Here is a 26525-nt window from a genome sequence, read left to right on the forward strand (position 1 = left end):
GACACAGGCAAGCTGAAATCATGGCCAGAATAATAGTGTTATTGAGATAGAACTCATACACCAAACAATTCACCTCTTCACGTATTCAGAATAGAAGTGGCTTTTGGTATTTACAAATATATGTGAACATTAGCCCCAAAATGGAATCATTATCAAAAGATCTTCCAAATGCCAGCAATAAAGGCCTACTGATCTGTGTGCATTCCTGAAATATGTGCATGCCCCTTCCCTGAGAAATTATCTGAGAACCACTTCCAATACGCTAGTCATTAGTTCTTGCACTAAGGCTGTTTCAAAGCTCTTTATCTCGATTCTGTCTTCAAAAGTTCCTCTTTGAGTTGGGTGCTGGTGGCTCACGCCTGTAATCCTAGCTACTCAGGAGGCTGAGATCTGAGGATCGCGGTTCAAAGCCAGCCTGGACAGGAAAGTCCGCGAGACTTTTTTTTTGGGGGGGGGGGGGTCGTGGGGCCTGAACTTGGGCCTGGGCGCTGTCCCTCAGCTCAAGGCTGGTGCTTTACCACTTGAGCCACAGCGCCGCTTCCGGCTTTTTTCGTTTTGCTTATGTGGTGCTGAGGAATCGAACCCGGGGCCTCATGCTTTGGAGGCAAGCGCTCTACCACTGAGCCACCTTCCCAGCTCCCGTGAGACTCATCTCCAATAAAAACCACTAGAAAACCGGAAGTGGCGCTGTGGCCGAAGCCCAGAGCGCTGGCCCTGAGCTGAGGGTCAGCGCCCAGGCCCCGGGACCGACCCCCCCCAAAAAAAGTTCCTCTTTGACTGGACAGGGATGAAAGTGAAAAATACAAGTCCTGGGAGGAGGTGAGAGCCGGGGATGAGGGGACAGAGGGCACCGAAGGAAGGGATGCCTCCCCGCGTCCTGGGGTACGGCCCCTTCCACACCTACAGCGAGCTACTGTGTTCTAGAAGCCAAAGCAGCACCTGTTGAGAAGGAATCCGCCTCTAAGGTCTAGGGTGGGAGCCCACAGCCCCACCTGGTCTCGAGGGCGGGCGGGAGGCGGGCGCGGGGCCCCGGGCCCGGCCTGTGTCCGCCTCGGCCTGGGTCCGGCCCGGCCCGGAGCTGTTTTGCTCAAGGTCAGCACTCTACTCGAGCCGCAGCTCCACTTCTAGCTTTGTGCGTGCGCGCGCGTGCGTGCGTGCGTGCGTGCGCGCGCGCGCGCGTCTCCCGGCCGTCCCCCTCCCAGCGAGCGCTCCATCCTGGAGCGGCAGCGCCACTTCCGGCTTCCTGGTGGGTCTCTGGAGATCAGTCACGGCCTCTCCGGCGGGGCTGGCTGTGAACCGCGGGCCTCAGCCTCCGCCCTGCGTAGCTAGGACGGCAGGCAGGCGTGAGGCTCGGGCGCCCGCCCCGGCGCCTCTTCACGGTTCTGCCCTTAGCTTCCTCCCCGCGGCCCCCGAGGAGCGCCCGGCCCGCCCCCCGCTGCGCCCGCCCGGCTCTCCCCGGCCGGCAGCCCGACTCCGCGGGCCTCCGGTCTCCTAGCAACCCGGCGGCGTCCGGCCGGCGGGCCCCGCCCCTCGCACTCCCGGCATGCCCCGCGGCCCTGCGCGCACTACGTGTCCCACAATGCCCCACGGCCCCGCCCCGCTCCGCGGAGACCCCGCCGGGCGGCGCCGGGACCCCCGCCCGCCACCCGCGGCCTGCGCGGCTGTGCGGGCCGGGCGCCATGTGGAGGGCCGAGCGCCGGGCCGCCGCGGCCTCGCGGCCCGAGTCCCCGCTCCTGGAGGGCCGCCGCAGCACCGAGTCCGAGGTCTACGACGACGGCACCAACACCTTCTTCTGGTGAGGCGGGAGCCGGCGGGCGGGGCGCGGCGGGCGCCCGGGGTCGGGGACCTGCGCCGGGGGTCGGGAGGCCGGGGGCCGGGGTCGGGGACCTGCGCCCGGGGTCGGGGACCTGCGCCGGGGGTCGGGGACCTGCGCCCGGGGTCGGGGACCTGCGCCCGGGGTCGGGGACCTGCGCCGGGGGTCGGGGGGCCGGGGTCGGGGACCTGCGCCGGGCGTCGGGGACCTGCGCCGGGGGTCGGGAGGCCGGGGGCCGGGGGTCGGGGACCTGTGCCGGGGGTCGGGGACCTGTGCCGGGGGCCGGGGACCTGCGCCCGGGGTCGGGGACCTGCGCCGGGGGTCGGGGACCTGCGCCCGGGGTCGGGGACCTGCGTCCGGGGTCGGGGACCTGCGCCGGGGGTCGGGGGGCCGGGGTCGGGGACTGCGCCGGGGGTCGGGGCGTGCGGGGCGCGCCGCAGTCGGGTGAGGGCCGGGGTACCCCGCGTCGGCGGCGGGCCAGCCCGGCCAGGCCCCCGGGCCGCGAGGTCAGCGGCCGGCGCTGTTCGGACCGACCACCCGCCGCCTCCCGGGCTGGCCGCCCGCGCGGCCCCGCGGCCCGGCAGCGCTCGGAGCCCGCTCCTCTCGCCCGCCCCGCCTGGCGGCTGGGAGCGCCCCGGTCGCCCGGCTGCGGCGCGGACCCCGCTCCGGGCAGACCCGCGCGGCGGCCTGCGTGACCTTGGCTAGCCCCGCACCTTTCCTCACTCGTGATCCCGAAGCCAGAAGGCGCCCTGGTGGAGAGCACCGGGACGCGGGCGCCTGTGCGCGGACGGAGACCCATGCCATCGCAGGGAAGGGGCGGGATGGGGCGGAGGAGGACGGGCCGCCACACAGGTAGCACCTTTGAGCGGCGCCTCGCGAGTAGGGGTGACAGCTCCGCGGGGTACGGAGGGGAGCCCTGGGTGGACCTTTAGGTCAGTGCTACCCTGGGGTGCGGACAGCTTCCGGAGGGTGCGCAGCCTGGGGATCTCAGGTCTCTCCATCCAGAACCACACCCGGCCCCTCAGACAGCTGGAGGACACCAGCCTCCCACAACCGAGCAGGGGACTCCTTGGAGACAGTTCTGGAAGGAGTGGCCGGATCACCTCCCTTTTCCACACTCGTTTACTCGGCGAGGTGCTCTTGCCATCCGTGGGGGCGGGGGCTGGGACTCGGATCTGAAGGAGAGCTTAGACTCAGGCACCGTCCTGGGATCTGAGGACTGGGCCCAAAGAGTGACAGATGTGCAGCCCCAGAAGTTGGGAGCATAACCCTCCCCCGACGTGGTTACGGCTGGAGCACTCCAAGAAAGGCAGGTGCTGTCTGTGGAAGTGTAGACCAGAGGCTCTCCGGACTCTCCCCTAGGAGAGCTTGAGAGACTGGAGTCAGGAGAGACTGTGGGGCTGGCGCCCCACCCTGCTTGCGCCGAGGAGCACCTGGGGCTGGGGCCGGAGGGGAGGGAAGTCTTTCACATTTCTTTCTGGTGTTTACCAGATGCCTACCCAGTGAGCATTACTGATGCTCCTTGCTGAATCGTGTGCCACCACGCTTCTGAACTATCTCTCACTGACCTTTTTTTTTTTTAAAACCAGACAAGGTGGTACACACCTGTAATCTCAGCATTCAAGAAGCTGAGGCAGAAGGACAGGGAGTTTAAGGCCAACCCAGGCCACATAGTAAGACCTAATCTCAAAAAAGCTAAATAGTAACAGTACTCTTATTTTGTGTCTTACAGAATTTGGATAATGTCATAAAAAGTTAACACAGGTAAAGGGTAACGTGAAAATATTACCTAAAAATGTGAAGATGTAATCTAAAATTTTTGAAGCCGGCTGTTGGTGGCTCACTCCTGTAATCCTAGCTATTCAGAAGGCTGAGATCTGAGGATCGAGGCTCAAAGCCAGCCCTGGCAGGAAAGTCTGTGGCGCTGTGGCTCAAGTGATAGACCACTCACCCTGAGCTGAGCTCAGGGACAACACCCAGGCCGGAGTTCAAGCTCCATGATCAACCAAAAAAAAAAAAAAATTTTTTTTTAAATGACCTGAGGGTCCAAGGCCACCAAAAGAATTTCGCATGAACAAAGTCTGTTTTTAGGTTTTTCCATTTTCAAAGACACATGGCTTCTCTGGGGTTTTGGTTAGCCATAGGGAGGTCTAAGGTCTGGGTCTGAAGTCCAGTGGGGACTATGGGGGGACGGGGGGAGAGTGGTTTAGAACCAAAAATACTATGCTGAGCTGTATCAGTGCATGTGTCTGTCTGGAAGAATGTTGCAGACTACTTCCCAAGAGAAAGTAGAGTACCTATCTAGATCCCACTCCTCCTAACCAGCTGCCACCTACAGAGCTTGCTTTGTATGCATGCACTGGGGTTTGAACTCAGGGTCTTGCTCTTACTTGGCTTTCTTACTCCAGTCCAGCATTTTGCTGATTAATTGGAGGTGGAGGCTTTTGCTCAGACTTTGCTGCTCTGGCTGGCTTTGAACCTCAATTCTACAGGTCTCGGCCTCCTGAGCAGCTAGGACTCTGGGTGTAAGGCACCAGTGCTCAGCCTAGGGAGCCCTTTTTGTTGTTGTTCTTGGTCATGGGGCTTGAACTCATGGAGCCTGGGCACTCTCCCTGAGCTTTTTTCTCAAGGATAGTGGTGTTCTCTACCACTTTGAGCCACAGCTCTTCTGGTTTTCTGGTGGTTAATTGGAAATAAGAGTCTCACAGGGACTTTTCAGCCTGAGCTGGCTTTGAACCACAATCCTCAGATCTCAGCCTCCTGAGACGCTAGGATCACAGGCGTGAGCCACCGGCATCTGACCCACTGAGCCTTCTTAGTGACTGGGTATTGCTGTTACCACAGCTTCCTAAGTAGCTGTTTAATGGGATCTAAGGTTATGTCATCGTAGATGGCCCAGGTTTCTCTGGAAGATGGCTCTCTCAGTGTGGCTTAGGGCTTTCCCAGCTTTGCCCAGGTGTGGGAAGCATGACCAGCCAGTAGGATGCCTTTTTGGTCTTCGGTCAGCAGGCCGGAGGGTCAGTGCCACAGCCTGGGCAGGCTCTGGCCCTTCCTTGGTGATCCCTGTGTGTTTGCTGATTGGTCTTGGCAGTCCTGCTTTGCTTCCCACTCAGCATGGCGATCATGGTTTTCTCTGGAGGCATGACAACCGGGTATTTTCCACTCCTGGCAAGGGGCCAGCTGTCTTCACCCACTCCCTTGCAGAGTAACTAAAGTCCTAGAATTTATATAAAGCAGCTCTCTGCCTGACCCCCCCAAACAGACCTTCTCCATATCTTTCCACATCTGGGAGGAGCAAGGAGGTGCCCTTACCCAGATGTGGCTTCCCGAGAGAGCAGGGCCACCTGGCTCCTGAGTCTTGTTACTTGTGTGGACACATGTGCTGTGTGCTCAGCAAGAAGCAGTAAGGCGGGGCAGCATTCTGGAGTCTGCTCTACTTTGAATCTGTTAAACCCTTCCTCCATGTCTCCAGCCCGGTGTCCTCCTTCCTGCCCTGGACAGGACAGAGCTGCGTCTCTCCTGCCTTGGCCTCTCCTGGGAGGAGAGGACCAGGCAGTCACTTACTGCCAGAATGACAGTGTGAACAATTACCTCAAGGGCAAAGAGTTACTCACTTTTCAGGTGATCTTTGTGTTTTTAGGAGAAAGAAAAGGTAACACCCCCACCAAGGTGGATAAGGATCTAGGCTGCCCTTATCAGACAAACTAATTAAACTACTGGAAGGTTATTGTGTTAGTAAAAAGTAAAGAAGACCAGGTGGTGCTGTGGCTCACGCCTGTTATCCTAGCTACTCTGGAGGCTGAGATCTGAGGATCACAGTTCAAAGCCAGCCCATGCAGAAAAGTTCATGGGACTATTACCTCCAGTTAACCACCAAAAAATGGAAGTAAAGTTGTGGCTTAAAGTGGTAGAATGCTAGTCTTGAGCAAAAAAGAATGAGTTCAAGCCCCCCCTCACCCACCCACACACATAACCAGTGGGCTGAAGTTTTTTTTTTTTTTTTTTTTGTCGGTTGTGGGGCTTGAACTCTGGGCCTGGGCACTGTCTGTCAGCTCTTAAGCTCAAGGTGAGCGCTCTACCATTTGAGCCACAGCGCCACTTCTAGGTTTTTGGTGGTTTATTGGAGATCTGAGTCTCACGGACTTTTCTGCCCGGGCTAGCTTTGAACCGTGATCCTCAGATCTCAACCTTCTGAGTAGCTAGGATTACGGGAGTGAGCCACCAGTGCCCAGCAAGCCATTATTATTTTTTTTTAAGATTTTTTTTTTTCCCCCTGAGCTCTTTTGTTCAAGGCTAGAACTCTATCACTTTGAGCCAACAGTTCTTCTGGCTTTTGAGTCTCATGGGGTTGGGAGTGTGGCTCAGTGGTAGAGTGCTTGCCTAGCATGCATGAAGCCTTGGATTCACCTTCTAGCATCCACAGGTACAGTCAGTCAGCTGGGAAGTAAAGGTCACATTCTCCCTTGCAGAGTGGTTAGTGTGCTGTGTTTCATGTGAGTAGTTGGTGATGTTATTCCTATGTGTTTTTGGATTCAGGCGAGCTCACACCTTAACTGTGCTGTTCATCCTCACCTGTGCACTGGGCTATGTGACTCTCCTGGAAGAGACGCCTCAGGACACAGCCTACAATACTAAGAGGTAACTGTGCCTGGTGTGGAGCGAGTGGTGTCCTGCCATCCTTGTTCACAGCTGAGCGCTCAGCCTCCCCTTCTGTATTCTGAGGCGCCCAGGTCCTAGTCAGCAGCCCCGGGGGTGCGTGGTCATCTCTGAGTAAGCCATAGTTTACACTGCAGGGACCAGAGTGAGCTGCAGCAGTATGTGTGTGTGTGTGTGGGGGGGGGTCTTCTAGCTGACACAGTTCTATGAAGTCATCAATACCAAGACTGACCACTTTGAGAGGCTAGGCAGTATTTGACCTCAGGATTCTCCAGAGCAGGCTAGTCACAGGCCTGTCCATCTTCAGCCAGTCCTGAATGTGTGCAGACAAGCAACACCAGAACATTCTCCTTTGTCCTGATTTTTCTACACCTGACAGACTTTGTCGCCTTCCTCCTATGGTTCTCAGGCCTATGTGTCTGCCCAGGCTGCTTCCTGTTCAAGGAAGCTGGGGGGGGAGGTGGGGGGGTCTGAGGAGGCAGAGGAAAATGCTGGAAGTCTGTAAAAGCCTCAGGTCAGCCCTGGTTAGCTGTGAGGCTTGTCATAACCTCTGGTTATGACCATTCTGGGTCAGCACTTTGTGTTTGACAAATGAGGGTCTTCGTGCTTGTGGTCAGAATTAAACAAGGTGCTGGTGAACGTGTGTGTACCTGTGGGTGTGGCTGGCCTCTGTGTGTGTCACCGTGCCCGTTAGGTGGCCAGGTCACACCAAGCGGCTTGCCACTAGTGTGGTTGGCTTGGTACACAGGTGGCAGCCTCTATAAAAGAGCAACTGTGGTCAGCCTTTTAAGGGTCTGTGTCTTTGGACGCTGTTAGGTCTTCTGTAAGGAGTTGCTGTTGGAGCTCCCAAGCCCTGCTCCCGTCCATTTCCGGGCCCGTACTCTGGGTTTTCTGCCAGCTTGCTCCCAGGCCCACCAGCTTTTCTCCTACCTGCTACCTGGCCCTGCCCGTGCTGGCCCTCTGGATCTCGTCTGTAGGACCGCCTGGCCCCCTCTCTCCTCAGGCGGCCCTGCCTGTGCTCAGGCGGCCCCTGCTCTCCCCCTGGGCACAGGCAGGGCCGCCGGGTCCTCTCTCCTCAGGCAGCCCCTCCCGCCGCCGCCCCCCCCCCCCCCCCCCCCCCCCCCCCGGCACGGGCAGGACACGGTGGAGCCACCCGGGAGCATTGGTTCCTTGGTGAAGAGGCAGTGAATCTGGGGGCAGGTACCTGCATTTGTCCACAGGCAAGTCCCAGCTGTGGGTTCAGCTGTGGGCACCTGGCATGGAGGGGCTGCAGCATCTGCTGCGTATGGCAGAAAAGAAGTCCCAGAGACAGGACTTGCCCATACTTCAAGACATTCCCTGGGACTAGAATTGCAGCCAGAGGCCCTGGGTTCAATCCCTAGCACCCCAAAGACAACATCTGTCTACGTGAGCAGTCATTTTAGCCAGAGATGAATAGTTGTGATGTCATGGGCAAGAGCTGTGGCAAGGTAGAGCGTGTCTGCCCCTCCCCCGAAGAGCTGACCACACCACATGACCCCTCCTGCCCACATAGGTGGCCCAGCCCAGTGAGGCTAAGAGCAGACCCCACGCTTAAAACAGGCAGCGCCAAGCCAGCTGCCAGGAATCCCAGGAGGCTGAGGGCTGAGGACGAAGGTTCAGAGCCAGCCCAGGCAGGAGAGGCTGCGAAACTCTCCAATTAATTGCCAAAAAGCTGGAAATGGAGCTGTGGCTCAAGGGATAGAGTGCTAGCCTTGAGCACAAAAGCTCAGGGACAGCAGGTAGGCCCTGAGTTCAAATCCCAGGACTGGCACTCACAAAAGAGGTGTGGAAGCTCCTGTGAATATAGCCCCACTGCATCCAGTCCTTAGAGCACTTCTGAGCTGTTTCCATACACTAGAAACCGCCTCTCCACCATGAGGACCGTTGACACTTACTCTTACATTCTCTATTCCCCATCCTGCTTCAAGAGCACAGAGCAGCTGGGGAGGTCCGGGACCTGCCCTTGATTCCTTCTGGGACGCTCCAGCCTCTCCAGGTCACACTGCACTGTCCGAAGCTCTGCTGCCTGGCACTGTTGCCGAAGGTGCATCTCCCCTGAAGCTGTTCTTACCAGGCCTCCTGGGCCACAGCCAAGTGGTACAGCCAGGGGACTCAGCAGGCCGATTTTTGTTGTGTGGAGTTTTTGATGCCCTCAAGGAAGTAGGTTTCATTAGAACGTACATTGTTAAAGGCTTGGTAAATTAATTTGGTTTTGCTAAGCTTTTAATTTTAGCTTGTATTTCATTGTTCATTTTATGGATCTACGGTTTTTTTCCCCTTGTGTGTGATACTAGTATTTGAACGCAGGGGCCTCATACTTGCTCCGCAGGCTCTCTACCATTGTTCCAACTTTCAGCCGTTTTTGCACTGGTTAGTTTTGGGATGGGGCGTCCATTCCTATATGGTGTGTACCTGGACCATGAGCTGAAGATTTTAGGCTTCCCCTTGTAGCTGGAATGACAAGTGTGCATCAACATGCCTGGCGTCTGTTGACATAGTGTCTTTCTTACAGACGTTTCTTCCTGATTTCATTCTCCCAAGTAGGTAGGTTTACAGGTGCAGTCACTGGTACCCAACTTGTTCTGTTCTGTTCTGATACTTTTGGAGAAGTTATCCCGCTGTATTGCTTAGGCTGGTCTCAAACTCCTGGGCTCAAGCAATCCTGCCTTAGTCTTCCAGGTAGCAGCGACTGTATTTCTTCTCACGTTGGCTTTCTTGACAATCTGCTGTATTTCTAATAGAGTTTTAGCCTACTGGCTTGGCAGATGCACATACTGTGTGCCCGCTGTGTGTCCACGTGGAGGAATGGAACGTTGCTTTCACTGGTTGCTTCTCACCGCAGTCAGCTGGAGGTCTGGTCCCGCACATGGCTGCCTTGGTGTCTGGCTTCCTCCCCCGAGCACTGTCTCCGTGCCTGGTGGTGTGCAGGGCTCATCATCTAACTGCAGTGTCCTTGTTGGACGACACACGCACCACTGATGTGCTACCCAGCCCAGGTTCATGGTGAGCAAAGTGAAACTCCTCACATGTTGTAATCATAAATTGCACTATATACATAACACAAATACATGGATACTCTTTGAAATACATTGTTTTAGATTTTTTAATTTTTTATTTTGGTATGGGGCTGGAATTCAGTGTCTGGGTTCTCGTAGCTTCTTCTCAAGGCTTACGCTCCACTTCCAGGCCTTTACTGATTGATTCCAGGTAAGTCTCACAGGCTTTCCTGCCTGGTCTGGTTCTGAACCACAATCTTCAGATCTAAGCCTCTTTTTCTTTTTCTTTTTTTTTTGTGTTGGGGGGGGCGGTCAGTCGTGGGACTTAAACTCTGGACGTGGGCACTGTCCCTCAGCTCTTCAGCTCAAGGCGAGCGCTCTACCACTTGAGCTACAGCGCTCTACCACTTGAGCCACAGCGCCACTTCCCGTTTTCTAGTGGTTTATTGGAGATAAGAGTCTCGAGGACTTTCCTGCCCAGGCTGGCTTTGAACAGCAATCCTCAGATCTCAGACTCCTAGTACCTAGGATTACAGGTGTGAGCCACCGGCATCCAGCTAAGATCTAAGCCTCTTGAGTAACTAGAATTACAGAAGTACAGTCATGAGCCACTGACACCAGGCAGCAAATACTGTATTATAAGGAACCTTGAGTAAGGGTTTTTATAGTTTCAGAGGATCCTGAAATCAACATCCCACACACAGCCAGGGCAATTGTATTATTTCATTTTCTTTTGTTTAAGACAAGGTCTCTCTGTTCAGCCCTGTTTGGCCTGGAGGGAGGGAGGGAAAGAAGGGGGGGAGAGGGAGAGAGAGAATATCAATGTGTGTGTCAGTGTGTCTGTGTGTGTGTGTCCTAAGGCTTGAACCCAAAGCCTGGGCACTGTCCTTGAGTTTTTTGTTGTTGTTGTTGTTTTTGGTCTGCCACGGGGCTTGAACTCTGGGCCAGAGCTCTTCAGCTCAAGGCTAGCCCTCTACCTACCATTTGAGCACTACTTCCACTTTTCTGGTAGTTTATTGAGATGAGAGTCTCAGACTGGATGGCCCAGGCTGGCTTTGAACTGCGGTCTCAGCCTCCTAAGTAGCTAGGATTACAGGCGTGAGCCACTGGCACCTGGCACGGCCCTGAGGTTTTTTTGTTTGTTTTTGTTTTGCATTTTACCACGTAAGCCACAGGCCCACTTCTGGCTTCTTGGTGGTTAATTGAAGGTTAAGATGGACTTTCTGCCTGTGCTGACTTGGAACCATAATCCTCAAATCTCACTCTCCTGAGTAGCTAGGAGTACAGACGTGAGCCACCAGTGCCCAGCTAAGCGTGGAATTTTTTATCCTCCTATCTCAGTCTCCCAGTGCTGGGATTTCAAACATGCATGGTATGGGGTAGTTGTGTATGTACAGACACAGGTTAGGGCAGCAAGCGAATGCTGTTTTCTGTGCACTGAGGGCCTTGACCTTCCTGGTCCTTGACAAGGGGTATATCCGGTGCTGAGAACATCGCTTCCAGTGCTCTCTATTGAGAGCCAGACTCCTTGGAGAAACAGCTGATTGAGTCCATTCTATAGTGTCTGAATTTCAAAAACTCAGAAAAACGAAACGATTTATGCCAAAACAACACAGGAACTACACAAGAGTCCTCTGTAGTCAAAGTTGGAATAGTTTGAGCAATGAACTTGTTTGCTGGAACAAAATGCAAGGTATAAAATAAATATTCATAAATATTTGACAAAATAAATAAAAAGTTTTAAAAAGCTAAGTACTGGTGGCTCATGCCTAGCAACTCTGGAGGCTGAGATCTGAGGATCGCAGTTCAAAGCCAGCCCTGGCAGAAAACCGGAAGTGGTGCTCTAGCTCAAGTGGTAGAGCGCTAGCCTTGAGCTGAAGAGCTGAGGGACAGCGCCCAGGCCCAGAGTTCAAGCCCCACAGCCAACAACAACAGCAGCAACAACAAAACCAACTCCAGGAAATGGAAACCTGGGTTTTTGGTGGTGGTGGTGGTGGTGGTAGTGTTTATTTTTGCTTTGTTTTTTTCTTTAGAGGTCGTAAAGTGGGGGCTTCCGAAAGGATGAACAAAATCAGTTCTATTGCAGAATGCACTGTGTGGGAACTGACCTGTGTAACTTGTGAGGCGGGACAGGAGCGGGAGACAGGGACGCAAAGGAAGGGATGCACCCTCTGTACGACATTATCAACAATAAAACTACTTTTTAAAAGCTAGCCTGTAAAATCGTCATGTGTGTGGGATGTCTAGTCTGAGTCAAGTCCTCAGGCCACGGGGCTGCGCCAGCCCTGGGCGCTGTGTCTGGCTGAGGCCCCTGGGGGCCAGGAGAGAATGACATGGCTGTCTCCTCCTCTGGCGGCCCGCCCCTGCTCTTCCCTTCTTCCAGCTGCCGTTCCATCCCCAGCCCCTTCCTCAGGCCGCTTCCTGCCCTGAAGCCTTGGTCCTCGGTCCTGTCCTGGCAGCTGGACCAGAAACTCACTTGTGGGTTGCTTCCACTGTCCTGCCGAGGTGGGACTGTCGGCTGGGCCAGGCGTTGCTCTCTGGCCTCAAATGACCAACCCTACTCTTCATTGTGGTCCTGGGAGTTTCATGGTAGCCACCCTGATGAGACTTGCCATGATCCCATGTCATGTGAAATTGAGGGCACGGGACGCTTGGCCAGGGCCGAGCATCACGGGAGCTGGTGTTGCTGTGAACAGCTACTGGCACATGCACTTGTCCGAGAGCTTGTGGGCTGGCGCCGCGCCTTTCTTGTGCACTTTGCCGAGGTGAAGACCCTTTTCTGGGCCCCCGCTCCAGAGCTCATCTCTGGGCCAGCTTCTTAGGTGTTGGGTGTGGTGGTAAGCAAGCACTTAACTTTCCATCCTAGGCCTGCAGGAGTCTGTTGGTATTGGAAAAGGTGGCTCAACAGCGAACAAGCCATGTTGCTCCGTGTATCTACTTTAACACAGGTACAGCTAGAGTGCCTGCTTGGCCCATATTAGAGCAGACAGCCATTAGGTCTGAAGCGTACAAGGGCTTTAATGAACCCTAGTCATCACTGGTAAAGCTTAGGGTTTTTTTGGTGATGGTCTTGGGGCTTAAACTCAGGGCCTGAATGCTGTTCCCGGGCTTTTCTGTTCAAGACTAGTGCTCTACCGCTTGAGCCACAGCTTTTTGGTGGTTAATTGGAGGTAAAAGTCTCACAAACGTTTCTGCCCAGGCTGGCTTTGAACCGCAGTTCTCAGCTCTCAGCCTCCTGAGTTGCTAGGATTACAGGCGTGAGCCACCAGCATCCAGCAAGTTTAGGGCTCTTTACTGTAATGTGTATTCGTGGAGACACTGGGCACCATACATGAGTGGCCTCGTGACGCAAGGGCATTCCAGAAGTGGCGCCTGTCTGTGTGCTGCATTTGAGCTCAGTGGGGGCCACGGGGTGGCCAGCTCCGCCTGACCCCCTTCCTGCTCCCCTGCCCGGTGACCCCCTTCCTGCTGCCCAGTGACCCCCTTCCTGCTGCCCTGCCCGGTGACCCCCTTCCTGCTGCCCTGCCCAGTGACCCCCTTCCTGCTGCCCTGCCCGGTGACCCCCTTCCTGCTGCCCAGTGACCCCCTTCCTGCTGCCCTGCCCGGTGACCCCCTCCCTGCTCCCCTGCCCGGTGACCCTCTTCCTGCTGCCCTGCCCGGTGACCCCCTTCCTGCTGCCCTGCCCGGTGACCCCCTTCCTGCTGCCCTGCCCGGTGACCCCCTTCCTGCTCCCCTGCCCGGTGACCCCCTTCCTGCTGCCCTGCCCGGTGACCCCCTTCCTGCTGCCCTGCCCGGTGACCCCCTTCCTGCTGCCCTGCCCGGTGACCCCCTTCCTGCTGCCCTGCCCGGTGACCCCCTTCCTGCTGCCCTGCCCGGTGACCCCCTTCCTGCTGCCCTGCCCGGTGACCCCCTTCCTGCTCCCCTGCCCGGTGACCCCCTTCCTGCTCCCCTGCCCGGTGACCCCCTTCCTGCTCCCCTGCCCAGTGACCCCCTTCCTGCTCCCCTGCCCAGTGACCCCTTCCTGCTCCCCTGCCCAGTGACCCCCTTCCTGCTGCCCGGTGACCCCCTTCCTGCTGCCCAGTGACCCCCTTCCTGCTCCCCTGCCCAGTGACCCCCTTCCTGCTGCCCAGTGACCCCCTTCCTGCTGCCCAGTGACCCCCTTCCTGCTGCCCTGCCCAGTGACCCCCTTCCTGCTGCCCTGCCCGGAGACCCCCTTCCTGCTGCCCTGCCCGGTGACCCCCTTCCTGCTGCCCTGCCCGGTGACCCCCTTCCTGCTGCCCTGCCCAGTGACCCCCTTCCTGCTGCCCAGTGACCCCCTTCCTGCTCCCCTGCCCGGTGACCCCCTTCCTGCTCCCCTGCCCGGTGACCCCCTTCCTGCTCTCCTGCCCAGTGACCCCCTTCCTGCTCCCCTGCCCGGTGACCCCCTTCCTGCTGCCCTGCCCGGTGACCCCCTTCCTGCTGCCCTGCCCGGTGACCCCCTTCCTGCTGCCCTGCCCGGTGACCCCCTTCCTGCTGCCCTGCCCGGTGACCCCCTTCCTGCTCCCCTGCCCGGTGACCCCCTTCCTGCTGCCCTGCCCAGTGACCCCCTTCCTGCTGCCCTGCCCGGTGACCCCCTTCCTGCTGCCCGGTGACCCCCTTCCTGCTCCCCTGCCCAGTGACCCCCTTCCTGCTCCCCTGCCCAGTGACCCCCTTCCTGCTGCCCAGTGACCCCCTTCCTGCTGCCCTGCCCAGTGACCCCCTTCCTGCTCCCCTGCCCGGTGACCCCCTTCCTGCTGCCCAGTGACCCCCTTCCTGCTGCCCTGCCCAGTGACCCCCTTCCTGCTGCCCTGCCCGGTGACCCCCTTCCTGCTGCCCTGCCCGGTGACCCCCTTCCTGCTCCCCTGCCCGGTGACCCCCTTCCTGCTCCCCTGCCCAGTGACCCCCTTCCTGCTGCCCTGCCCGGGCGCAGGGCAGCCACCGTGGGCATCCCCGGGGCCCCCGCACGCCCGCCTCTGTGAAGGGAGATTGTACACACTGAGGACTGTTTGTTCTTTGTTTGCAGAGGTATTGTGGCCAGTATTTTGGTTTTCTTGTGTTTTGGAGTCACACAAGCCAAAGATGGGCCATTTTCCAGACCTCATCCAGGTAACTTGCCGTTTCTTTCTCCATGCGTGCCTGGTGGCACTAATGTCCCCCGCACCACTGTGTCTGTGCAGCTGGGTGTGACCGTCCCCTGTCCCCTTGGCCACTGCCCCCTGCAGGGGGAGGCCTCGGGCTCAGGCCTTGGGGCCAGCCAGGGCTCCTCTCCTCCCGTATTGCCCTGCAGCTCCCCTTCCTCTTCCTACAGATCGGGGCTGTGGGAGGGGCTGTGCTCTGGCTGAGGGCCCTGATGATTCCCAGGTATTCTGCCTCCCTCTACCCTTGGTGCTGACAAATCCCTGAACCAAACTGCCCCCAGCGAAGCGAAGCTGGAGGACACAGACCCCCTGCCCGCTCCCCACTGCTTCCCCAGAGGGCTGGCCTAGCTACAGTAGGGCAGGTAAATTTTCCCCTCAAGAGTGAACAGCATAGTAGTTAGGAATGTATTTCTTCTCAGTCTCAATAGGGGTGTGAATTATAAAACACAGAGATGTTTTTATGTGTACCTGTGTTGTAATAACCTCCATTAAATCTTGGTGTGTTTGTGTGTGTACATACGTGACAGTATCTTACTGTACTCCCCTTCAGTCTCCCAGGAGCTGGGGTTGCAGGCATACAGCCCTGCACCTGGCTTCACTGATGACCTCCTGAGTAGCTAGGATTACAGGTGTGAGCTGCAGCGTCCAGCTGGCCACTGTGGGTGGGGGTTGTGGTGTGGGATGCATGGACATGCCTGCTAGTCCTGCGGCCTGAACTCAGGGCCTGAGCACTGTCCCTGAGCATTTTTTGTTCAAGACTAGCATTCTACCCTTTGAATCACAGCTCTACTTCTGGCTTTTGCTGGTTCATTGGAGATAAGAGTCTCACAGACTTTCCTGCCCAGGCTGGTTCTGACCCTGGGCTCGCAGCCTCCAGAGTGGATAGAATTATAGGTGTGAGCCACCAGCACCTGGCCTTTTTTTTTTTTTCCTAAGATCAAGGTCTCAGCCGGGCACCAGTGGTTCACGCCTGTAATCCTAGCTACTCAGGAGGCTGAGATCTGAGGATCGAGGTTCAAAGCCAGCCCAGGCAGGAAAGTTCATGAAACTCTTATCTCCAATAAACTGCTAGAAAACTGGAAGTGGCGCTGTGGCTCAAGCGGTTGAGCGCGCTCGCCTTGAGCTGAAGAGCACAAGGACAGCGCCCAAGCCCAGAGTTCAAGCCCACAACAACAACAACAACAAAAATCAAGGTCTCAGTGTTTCCTGGGATACTCTTAAACTCCTAGGCTCACGAAATCCTCTTGCCTCCGACTTTTGAGTAGCTGGAATCATATGCATGTGGCCACTGTGCTTGGCTGGTTTTCAGTTTTTCAGTATATTAGTAGTGAATTTTTGTACAAGTCTTCATGCTTATCTAATTTTTTAAATTATTTTTTGTCATTCGTGGGGCTTGAACTTGGGGCTTGGGGCACTGTCTCTGAGCTCTTTTTTGCTCAGGGCTAGTTAGCACTCTTAACACTTTGGACCACAGTTCCAATTCTGGTTTTGTGGTGGTTAATTGGAGATGAGAGTCTCACAGACTTTCCTGCCCAGGCTGGCTTTGAACCTCGATCCTCAGATCTCAGCCTCCTGAGTAGCTAGGATGACAGGCATGAGCCATCAGCACCCAGCTCATTATTTCTTTAATAAGATATTCTAGGGCTGGGAATATGGGTTAGTGGTAGAGTGCTTGCCTACCATGCATGAAGCCCTAGGTTCAATTCCTCAGTACCACATACACAGAAAAGCCAGAAGTGGCGCTGTGGCTCAATGGTAGAGCATTAGCCTTGAGCAAAAGAAGCTGGGGACAGCGCCTAGGTCCTGAGTTCAAGCCCCAGGACAGGCAATAAAATTAAATAAAATGGAGGGAAGGTCAGTTATTACAGAACTACGAGCAAGGCTTTCTCTGTCCCAGAAGCGTGGGTGGGGCTGCAGGGCCGCGGGGCCCGAGGCTGCTCTCCCCAAGCAGGTCCGTGGTGCTGCGCAGAACCATGGAAAGCAAGGTGCTGGTATTAGGGCGGTGGGGCACACTGACCTCCAGAGGCTCTGTGTGCTCGCGGGGTGATCGGCAGCCAGACGCACGCTCTGTCTTCCCCCGGGGCAGTGTTGCTGTGAGCGGCCTCCGGCCGTCCATCTCTGGCTGGGGGCACGCTGGCTTCTGAGCTGCCCTTCCCTCCCCTTCCAGCGTACTTTGCTCTGCTCGCTGTGTTTCTTCACCAGTCTTCGCTTCATTCACGTAAAATGTTCTGGAGCCACCTTCCTCCTCACATCTTGTTAGGCTTGGAAGCAGGGAGCCCCCCCACCCACCCGGGAGGCGTGCCCCTGGGGGCTAGGAAGGTCCTTGGCTCCAGGGCGGCCATGTCCTGGGGCTCTGCCCATCTCCTGCCACCCCTGGGGTCTGTGCTGCGTGGCTGTGCCGTTAGCAGCCGGCCCTTTAAGAGGGGCCGGGATAAGGCTCCAGATGACCTCTCTGGGGGATTGCTTTATTTGGAAACTTCAATTGACTGTAGTTCCACAAGAAGTCCTGGGAAGCAGGTCCTGGCCCATTAGGGATGGTCTCCCTCCCTTTCCAGTTTGGTTTGGTCTTGTCTTTGTGTGTGTGGTGCCGAGATGAACTCCAAGGCCTCACAGAAGCTAGCCCTCCACGGTCCCTGAGCTGGGCCCAGCCCTGCCTGGTTCCGTTACCTGTGGATTCCTCCAGAAGCTGGAGCTGTCAGATGTCCGGAGCACTGCGGAGATTACGCCTCACTATCACCTTTGATGCCTGGATTGATTGCTGTGTTTGGATGGAGGTGGGGCCCTGGAATCAGGGCCACCAATGCCAGGAGTGGTCAGAGTTGTTTAGGGAGATATGAAGGAAACGTAAAGGGTTGCTAGATATTTAGGGATGGGCCTAAAGGGTGGCAAGTGTCAGAGGTGGTCCATCTTCTGGTTCAAGAGTCTCCCTGGCATAGCGAACGTGGTGGAAGAGTCAAGCTCAGCCTCAGAGCTGGTGACCCCAGAGGTGTCTGTCAGGAACAGATCCGGTGACCCGTGACCCCAGATCCGGTGACCCCAGATCCGGTGACCCGTGACCCCAGAGGTGTCTGTCAGGAACAGATCCGGTGACCCGTGATCCCAGATCCGGTGACCCCAGAGGTGTCTGTCAGGAACAGAGAGCCTTAGGCCTCGGCCTGTCCTCAAGGGAGCCACACGGTGGGACACAGAACAACTCTTATCTCTTGGGAGACATCCCTTGAGTCCCCTTGATGTCCCCTGCTGTGGGCTGGGGGTCATCTTGTGATCCTTCAGAATCCTGAGTTGGTTGCACCTAGAGCCTTGTTGCAGCTCCTGAGCCCGCGAAGATTTCTCTCAGACTCGGCCTGCTCTTGGGGCCTGAAGAGCGTAACCTCAGGTGTCCAGCGTCCAGCTTGTGTCCCAGAAGCACTTGAGCACTTTCCTGTGGGCTTCCCGAGCCCTGCCCAGAGGCCCCGCAGCTGCCAAGCCTGCCCTGACGCCAGGCTCATGAGCCTGCGCGCTCTGGGCCCCAGATCAAGACGTGTGCTGACGTAGCAATCACATAAACTGTTTTTTGTTGTTTTTTTTAAATAAAAGACCTTAAACGTGCAGAAAAATATTACCCATGAATAATACTGGAGTTAAAGGCGCTTTTCTTACCACGATAAAGGTATCCACCAAAAACACAGGGCACACTTGCTGATAGATGCAGAGCAAGGGAGTTTGCCACCTCTGCCTCTACCCTGTAGTTCTGGGCCTCTGCGCCCCTGGAGAGACAGACAGAAACAAAGTGCGCAAGGACTGTGGAAGAAAATGGGGAGTTACTCCATACAGACAGCCAGGCGTGTGAGGGGCCCTGCGGGCGGCCTGACCCCCCCATCTTGTCTTTGCAGCTTACTGGCGGTTTTGGCTCTGCGTTAGTGTGGTCTATGAGCTATTTCTCATCTTCATTCTCTTCCAGGTAAGTGGTTTGTCTTCTTTTTTAGATCCAAGATCTGGACTGGAACTTGATACCTGACATGTTCACTCATTAGCTAGCACTCTGCCAACTGAGCCATGAGCCATGCCTTCAACCCCATAAATAGTTTGTCTTAAAAGCTGTGGTGCCAGGCACCGGTGGCGCACGCCTGTCATCCCAGCTGCTCGGGAGGCTGTGATCTCAGGATCACAGTTCAAAGCCAGCCTGGGCAGGAAAGTCCACGAGACTCTTGCCTTGAGCACCAAGAGACACAGGGGCAGCACCCAATGCCGAAGACTGGCAGAAATAATTTTAAAAAAAAATAAGAGGCTGTGACATTAATGATGGAGGAAGCTTTGTACAGTCGGTTGTAAAGCGCTACGAGGAAGCCATCCTGGATCTTCTCCAGAAGGAGTCCGAGGTGGGGAAGGATGGGTCTGTACAGGGCCAGCGGCACACGGGGGCCGTACTTACTGGACGTCCGGCCCGTGAGCAGCTGTGGGTTCAGGAGCTTCTCCTGTCTGGCACAGCCCTGCAACAGGCTAGTGAAGTTGCAAACTCACTGTGGTCATCCCTAAACAATGTGTGTTGCCTTGTCTGTTTACTGATACCTTGCTCTGCCTTGCTAATGAGCACACCTTTTGGTGGTAGACTCAGAATTTCATCCATGTGCTACTTATTGTGGTGAGGCAGCTCTCTGGAGCAGGTGCACAGTGCTGTGAGCGTCCGTGCACGTCCAGGCAGTGGAACTGTCACCACCTGTAGGACATGGGACAGTTCCATCTCGGAGAACTCAGGGCAGCTTGTCGCTGATTGTCCTGCCAATGGAGCCTCACTGTGAGCAGTAGACACACTCCAGGCCCCACCGTTTGTGTTGGTCATCTCCCAGGGAGTGGACAGCACTGCTGCCCGTCTGTGGCTTTGAATGGGCTGTCTGCTCAGGCGTGGAGGAGCGTTGGCCTGTTCCCATTCGAGGTCTGAGAATGGTCCTCTCTGGGCTTTCCTGTCCAGGCTTTGGGTGGATACCGGTTTCCGTCTCTGGAGTGGCCAGCAGTAGGCTGGCTGGGGACAGCACAGGGTGCTTTCAGTGGTCTGGGGAGCGGCTAACTCCTCCCAGTGTGGCGGAGCTGTCCACAGCCCACCAGCACAGACTGAGAACTCTTGCTTCCTGTCCTTGGTCTCAGCTCGTGTGTGTGTGTGTGTGTGTGTGTGTGTGTGTGTGTGTGTGTGTGCGCACGCGCACGCGCGCGCACGCGTGTTCACACATATGCCCAGATTGCTGAGTCCGAGACTCACTCTAATTAATAGAATTACCATAAGGTGATGTGTTCCTGTGACTTTGGTCTGCATATGTTATGGCTGAAGTCCAGGCTCTATCAGATTCCCTTGGTTTTCTCTCCATTATGTCTGTACCTCCTGAGTACCACACCACATCACAGCTCCTCTAGGCTGTGCAGTTTCAGGGCTTCCTTGGTGTTGGTTGGTCTGTTTTGATGCTGATTTTATATATACAAGTGGCACATATCTATGGATAAACAAGGTTTTCATTATCTGAGTAGCTATACAAAGACGTTATTGTTCAGCAAGTCACTTTTTAAGTGTCATGCATCTTGATCCCTTTCTTTACCTTCCCTGTTTTATTATTTTTGTTATCTATTTGTGCCAGTCATGGGGCTTGAACTCGGGCCTGGGCGCTGTCCCTGAGCTTTTTTGCCCAAGGCTGACACTCTGCCACTTGAGCCACAGCGCCACTTCCGACTGTTTTGGTGATTCATTGGAGATAGAGTCTCACGGACTTTCTTGCTGCAGCTGGCTTTAAACTGCAATACTCAGATTTCAGCCTCCTGAATAGTTAGGATTACAGGTGTGAGCCATGGACACCTGGCTGCCTTCTCTGTTTTTGATGTGGGGTAGCTCTGAGGAGGGTTAGTTGAGTATCTAGCAGGTCATACGGCACTTATATTTGGGAGATGTGAGCCTTTGCATTTCCCCCTTTTTATTTATTTTTTTGGTGCCAGTCCTGGGCGCTGTCCCTGAGCTTTTTTTGCTTAAGGCTAGCACTCTACCATTGAGCCACAGCTCCACTTCTGGCTTCTGTTTATGTGATACTGAGGAATGGACCCAGGGCTTCATGCATGCTAGGTGAGCTCTCTACCACCCAGCTGCATTTTCCTAGTTTTTTATTGAGATTATCTTGAGTCATCTGGTTTCTTGCATTTACAAATGAACATTAGGTCATTTTTCTGGCTTTATAAAAGATCCAGTGAAATTTTCTTGTTTTTTCCCTTCTCAGTGCTGGAGTTGGAACCCAGGGCCTCCTGCACATGAGGAAAGTCCCCTACAACTGAACCATACCCCCAGCCCAAGCAGAGATGTTGACAGGGATTACATTAACTCCAGTTTCAGAATATTGTCATTCCACAAATACTGAGTTTTCCAGCCCATACACATGGAATATCTGTCTAATTATTTAGGTCCATAATTTTATTTCTGTTGTGCTTTTCAGTTTTCAGAGTTTTAAGTTTTTCACTTCCTTTGTGGTGTTTTTGTTTTTACCAGTCCTGGGGCTAGAACTCAGGCTCTAGGCACTGTCCCTGAGCTGCTTTTACTCAAGGCTAGCACTCTACTACTTGAGCCACAGTGGAACGGTTTTTGAGTAGTTTGGGATTTTTTTTTTTTTAGTAGTTTATTGGAGATAAGAGTTTCATGGCCTTTCCTCCCTGTGCTGGCTTTGAATTGTGATCCTCAAAGCTCAGCCTCCTGAGAAGCTAGGATGACAGGCATGAGCCACTGGTGCCCAGCTTTCCTTTTTGTTAAATCTTCAAGTATACACTTTAATGCAATTCTTTTCTCAATTTTACTTCTAGGTTACTCATTCTAGTGTGTAGAAACAACTTTTGTACTAACTGTGCCCTCAAGACCTTGCTGAATTTACTAGCTGCAGTAGTTCCTTGTGTTTTCTCTTTCCAGCTCCTGTTGCCTGTGTGTGTCGGGGGTTCCATTCTTCCTTCCCAGTCTAAGCAGTCTTTTATTTCCTTCTCTTCCTAATCACCCTGGCCGGGTTGTGCAGGAGAGCAGGCGCTGCTTCTGCTTGTTTCCTGAGAGCACCAGCTTCTCCATGTTCAGTGAGTGTGTGTGCTGGCTTCCAGAAGCCCCTTATGAAGTGGAGGGAGTTCAGTTTATTCCTAGCTGATGGAGTGCTTTTATTGTGAAGGGCTGGTCAGTTTTGTCAAGTGTGTTTTCTGCGTCACAGGTGGATTTTCCTTTGTCGATAGGAGGTATTACACTGATGGATTTGCTTATTCCCCATTGCGCAGTCCTGAGATCACTCACACTGGGTCCAGGTGCACGTCTGCTCTAAACTTGGTTTCCTGCTGTTTTATCTACATCTTGGTCTGAAATTTCCTGGAACTGCTTTGTTGTTGTTGTTGTTGATCCTGGGGCCTGATCAGGCCATGCCCGGGTTTGTTCACCAAAGGCTAGCCCTCTTCCTTGAGCCGCAGCGCCGCTTCCCGTTTTCAGGTGGTTCATTGGAGATCAGAGTCTCGTGGACTTTGCTCCCCGGGCTGGCTTTGAACCGCGATCCTCAGGTCTCAGCCCCCCGGGTCACCAGCCTGAGCGGCCTTTTCTGCCTTGACATTGTAACGTTTAGCGGAGATTTGACTGATGGTTTTCTCTGCCCGTGCACCCTCCTGGCTCCGGGCCTCGGCTGGGCGCTGGGGTCTGGGCTGGACGGCAGGGCTACGCAGTGTCCCTCCGCTACCTGCTCCCGGCCGTGTGGCGCGTCCCGCTCAACCCCCTCCCGGGGCCTCTGCGATGCCACTTGGAGTCCAGGCCTGCAGCCTCCTCCTCGTCCCCTGTGGGCCTCCTGTCCAAGAGGCGCCTTCCATTGACGAGGTCCCAGAGTGCACTGAGCACGGGGGCTGGAAGGAGCTTTGGCTGGTGTCAGCGTTAGTGTCTGGAAGGTTCCTGTCCCAAGCATGTGTGAAGATGGAGCCCCAGGGCATGCAGCTGTGGGAGGGACGGGGCACAGCCGGTTCCTGGGGCAGGACCGGCCGGCAGGCATTGTCTGTACCCTGCTGCCTCTGGGCCCGTCCCCGCCGCCCGCCGCCTGGCCCTGCCATCCCCACCATCCCCCGCCATACCCGCCGCCCGCAGCCCACCGCCTGGCCCTGCCATCCCCACCATCCCCCGCCATCCCCCACCCCCGCCATCCCTGCCACCATCCCCCGCCATCCCCACCATCCCCCGCCATCCCCCACCCCCGCCATCCCTGCCACCATCCCCCACCCCCGCCATCCCTGCCGCCATCCCTGCCACCATCCCTGCCACCATCCCCGCCGCCCACCGCCTGGCCCCGCCATCCTTGCTGCCCACTGCCTGGCCCCACTCTCATGCTGCCTTGCAGACAGTCCAGGATGGCCGACAGTTTCTAAAGTACGTGGACCCCAGGCTGGGGGTTCCGCTGCCGGAGAGGGACTATGGGGGAAACTGCCTCATCTACGACGCAGACAATGAGACCGACCCCTTCCACAACATCTGGGTAGGGAGCCCCCCCCTTCCCTCCCCCATTCCCTCCCCCCCCCCAGGCACCCAGCCGCCCGCCCCAGGCCCTGCACGGCAAGGCTCCGCGGGGCCCGCGGGAGGCCGAGGCTGAGGCTGTCTCTGTGCCCGCAGGACAAGCTGGACGGCTTTGTGCCCGCACACTTCATCGGCTGGTATCTGAAGGTATGGCGGCCTCCGCCCTCCGCGCCCCGGCACCCGGAGCTCCCGTCCTCCAGCGGGGCCAGAGCGGAGCCCTGACCCCCTGCCCACCTCCGCTCCATCCCAGCACGGGCGGCCGCAGGTCCGACCCCGCTGCACTCTGGGCTCCGGTCCCATTCTGCGGAAGGACCCGCGTTGCCCTGGACCAGGGGAGCGCGGAGCCTGCCTGGGTCCCCTGCGGGGCCCTGCGCGGTCCTGGCCAGCCAGCAGGGGCTGCTTCCCTTTAGAGCTCTGGACGCACCACCGGAGCTGAACATCTTAGCAGATGTCCCACCTGCCGTGCTGACCGGGGACCCGGGGGACCCCGGGGGCAGTGGGCACCCCTTGTGGGCGGCCTGCGGGGGCTGCTGTGCGGAGCCTGACCCGGTGCTTCCTGGCCCGCAGACGCTCATGATCCGCGACTGGTGGATGTGTATGATCATCAGCGTGATGTTTGAGTTCCTGGAGTACAGCCTGGAGCACCAGCTGCCCAACTTCAGCGAGTGCTGGTGGGACCACGTAGGTACCTGCGGGCCGTGGGACAGCCCTGGGCAGCCGGCCTCCGCGGGCCTGGTCTCCGGCCTCCGCGGGCCTGGCCTCCGCGGGCCTGGCCTCCGGCCTCTGCGGGCCTGGCCTCCGCCGCCTGGCGTCACCTCTCTCTGGCCCCTGCCCTAGTGGATCATGGACGTTCTCATCTGCAATGGTCTGGGCATCTACTGCGGCATGAAGACCCTTGAGTGGCTGTCTCTGAAGACATACAAGTGGCAAGGCCTCTGGAACATTCCAACCTACAAGTATGTCTCAGGAGGAAGGGGCCGTGTTGGGTGGCTTCCAGTACCCGTCCCCTCCATGCCACACGAAAGGCCTGAGGATGGGCGGCTGTCCGCCCTCTCAGCCCAGGACCCTCCGCTCTGCCTCCCCAACGCCACACCCGCCCTCTGGCTGGCCCCCCCTGCTGCATAGCGGGGGGTCCCTCATGTTTCTTACTTTACTACGAGATTTAAATAAAGAAAAAACAAGGTGGGTTGGGTGCATGGCTCAGTGGCAGGGTCTTCCCTGATAAGCACAGGCCCTGGATTCCATCCCCAGAGCCACAAAGACAAGCAGTGCCAGGAAGTGTGAGTCTGGTCCTCAGGAGGCTGAGGCAAGAAGGCCACTTGAGCCTGGAAAACACAGATCCTGTCTCAAACCTCAGACAAAGGAGGGAAGGAACAGGAGCCCAAGAAGAGAGTGCGAGGGCGAGGCTTGCGTCCCCTGCGGCCTCAGTAGCGCTGGCCGGTGGGGCCTCCGTCCCCTGCGGCCTCGGTACCGCTGGCCGGGGGAGCCTGTGTCCCCTGTGGCCTCAGTAGCGCTGGCAGAGGGGGGGCCTCCGTCCTCTGCGGCCTCAGTAGAGCCGGGGGGGGGGGCCTGTGGCCTCAGTAGCACTGGCCTCCTCCCGGTCTGGCACCACTGCTCAGGCCCCTGGCTCTCTGGCTTCCAGGGGCAAGATGAAGAGGATTGCCTTCCAGTTCACACCCTACAGCTGGGTCCGCTTCGAGTGGAAGCCCGCCTCCAGTCTGCACCGCTGGCTGGCGGTGTGCGGCATCATCCTGGTGGTAAGGCCGACCGCCTCACGATTGCGTGCAACCTGGGGCCCTGCGCCAGGCTGACCCTCTCCCATCCCCTAGTTCTTGCTGGCGGAGCTGAACACGTTCTACTTGAAGTTCGTGCTGTGGATGCCGCCCGAGCACTACCTGGTCCTGCTGAGGCTGGTCTTCTTCGTGAATGTGGGCGGGGTGGCCATGCGCGAGATCTACGACTTCATGGACGACCTGTAAGGGCCGGGCCGCCCCAGGCCTCGGGTGGGGGGCCCGGGGCAGAGGGGGCCGGGAGTCAGGCAGCTGCCGCCTCTCCACAGGAAGCCCCACAGAAAGCTGGGCCAGCAGGCCTGGCTCGTGGCTGCCATCACCGTCACCGAGCTGCTCATCGTCGTGAAGTACGACCCGCACACGCTCACCCTGTCCCTGCCCTTCTACATCTCCCAGTGCTGGACGCTCGGCTCCGTCCTGGTGCTTACCTGGACGGTCTGGCGGTTTTTTCTGAGGTGAGTAGAGGGTGGGACTCCCCTGCTGTCTGTGGTCCAGCCAGCTTAAACAGCCGTGGGTGTCGCCCCATCTACCTGCTGTCCCCCTCCTGCTTCGGCAAGGGGCGGGCAAGGGTCCTGGCAGCCCCCTCTCCAGCCTTGTTCCCCCAGAGGACCGTGTGGGACAGTGCCTTGGCCCTTTGCCTGGAAGACCTAGGCTCCTTGGGCTTCGTGGCCTGTCCTGGCCCGCACCTTAGCTCCCTTCGTACCCAGCCACTCCTCAGACCACACCCATGGTGTTCCTGTGGAACAGAGGTACCAGGTGTCTGTGGGGTCTGTGCTGGGACTCATGGCGGGGCCGGTGGCAACATGGCCTGTGCCCCCTCAGGGACATCACCTTGAGGTACAAGGAGACCCGGCGGCAGAAACAACAAAGTGACCAGGACAGAGCTGTCGGCAACAGAGACGTGCGCCCAGAGCCAGACGACGACCTTGCAGAGCCCAGGGCGGCCGAGGAGGAAGCCACCAAGGAGGGGGCCTCGGCCTTCTGAGCCGAGGGGAGGGTTCCAGCCTCGCCCCGTGGGTGGGCCCAAGAAGAGGGGAAGGAGGCCCAATCCCTCTGTTTCCAGGTGTGCAAGGGAGTGCGTGTGCACATGTGTGTATCTGAGTGCGCGGCTGCCGAGCCGTCTGGGGGCCGAGTTGGCCAGCGTGGCAGGGACTCACTGTGGAGCACGGACCCAGCCTTGGCCCAGCACGGGGGGAGGGAGGCATCACTCCCCATGGAGTGGGCGGAGGCCCAGAAAGACCGCGGCTCCCTCCCTCAGGGCTGCACAAGTGAGGGACAGTCGCTCATCACCAAGATGGCTGAAAAGCCAGACTGAGTAGCAGCACGGAGCCCTTTCCTCTTTCCTCCGGAGCCTTCACTTAGCCTGGAGGGTGTGTGGTGGGGTTGGAGATCACCAGACTGGCCCCTTGGCACCATCGAGTCAAGAGACACCAGGCCGCTGGGCCTGTGTCCTGGCTGCTCCTCATCTCTCTGACTCCTGAGTCCAAGGCTGTTGCCTTGAGCAGGCAGAACAAAATAAAGTGCTGTGAAGGTGCTCAGCCTCCAGCCTTCTTCCCTGTCCCCATTTTGCTGCTC

General features: G+C 57.0%; 1 protein-coding gene across 1 annotated transcript; it reads left to right on the plus strand.

Moving 5' to 3' along the window:
• Window positions 1–1570: 1570 nt before the first annotated feature.
• Ptdss2 (phosphatidylserine synthase 2) lies at window positions 1571–26484 on the plus strand. The gene is made up of 12 exons (XM_042665514.1): window positions 1571–1795; window positions 6350–6451; window positions 14528–14610; window positions 18515–18582; window positions 22988–23122; window positions 23257–23307; window positions 23728–23841; window positions 23998–24116; window positions 24803–24917; window positions 24990–25135; window positions 25220–25405; window positions 25773–26484. Exons 1-12 carry the CDS (start codon window positions 1680–1682, stop codon window positions 25933–25935), a joined length of 1398 nt encoding a protein of 465 aa, XP_042521448.1. The 5' UTR covers window positions 1571–1679; the 3' UTR covers window positions 25936–26484.
• The last annotated feature ends 41 nt before the right edge of the window (window positions 26485–26525 follow it).

This window comes from Dipodomys spectabilis, unplaced genomic scaffold (assembly GCF_019054845.1).
Source record: "Dipodomys spectabilis isolate Male_0828 unplaced genomic scaffold, ASM1905484v1 ptg000331l, whole genome shotgun sequence".
Taxonomy (NCBI): domain Eukaryota; kingdom Metazoa; phylum Chordata; class Mammalia; order Rodentia; family Heteromyidae; genus Dipodomys; species Dipodomys spectabilis.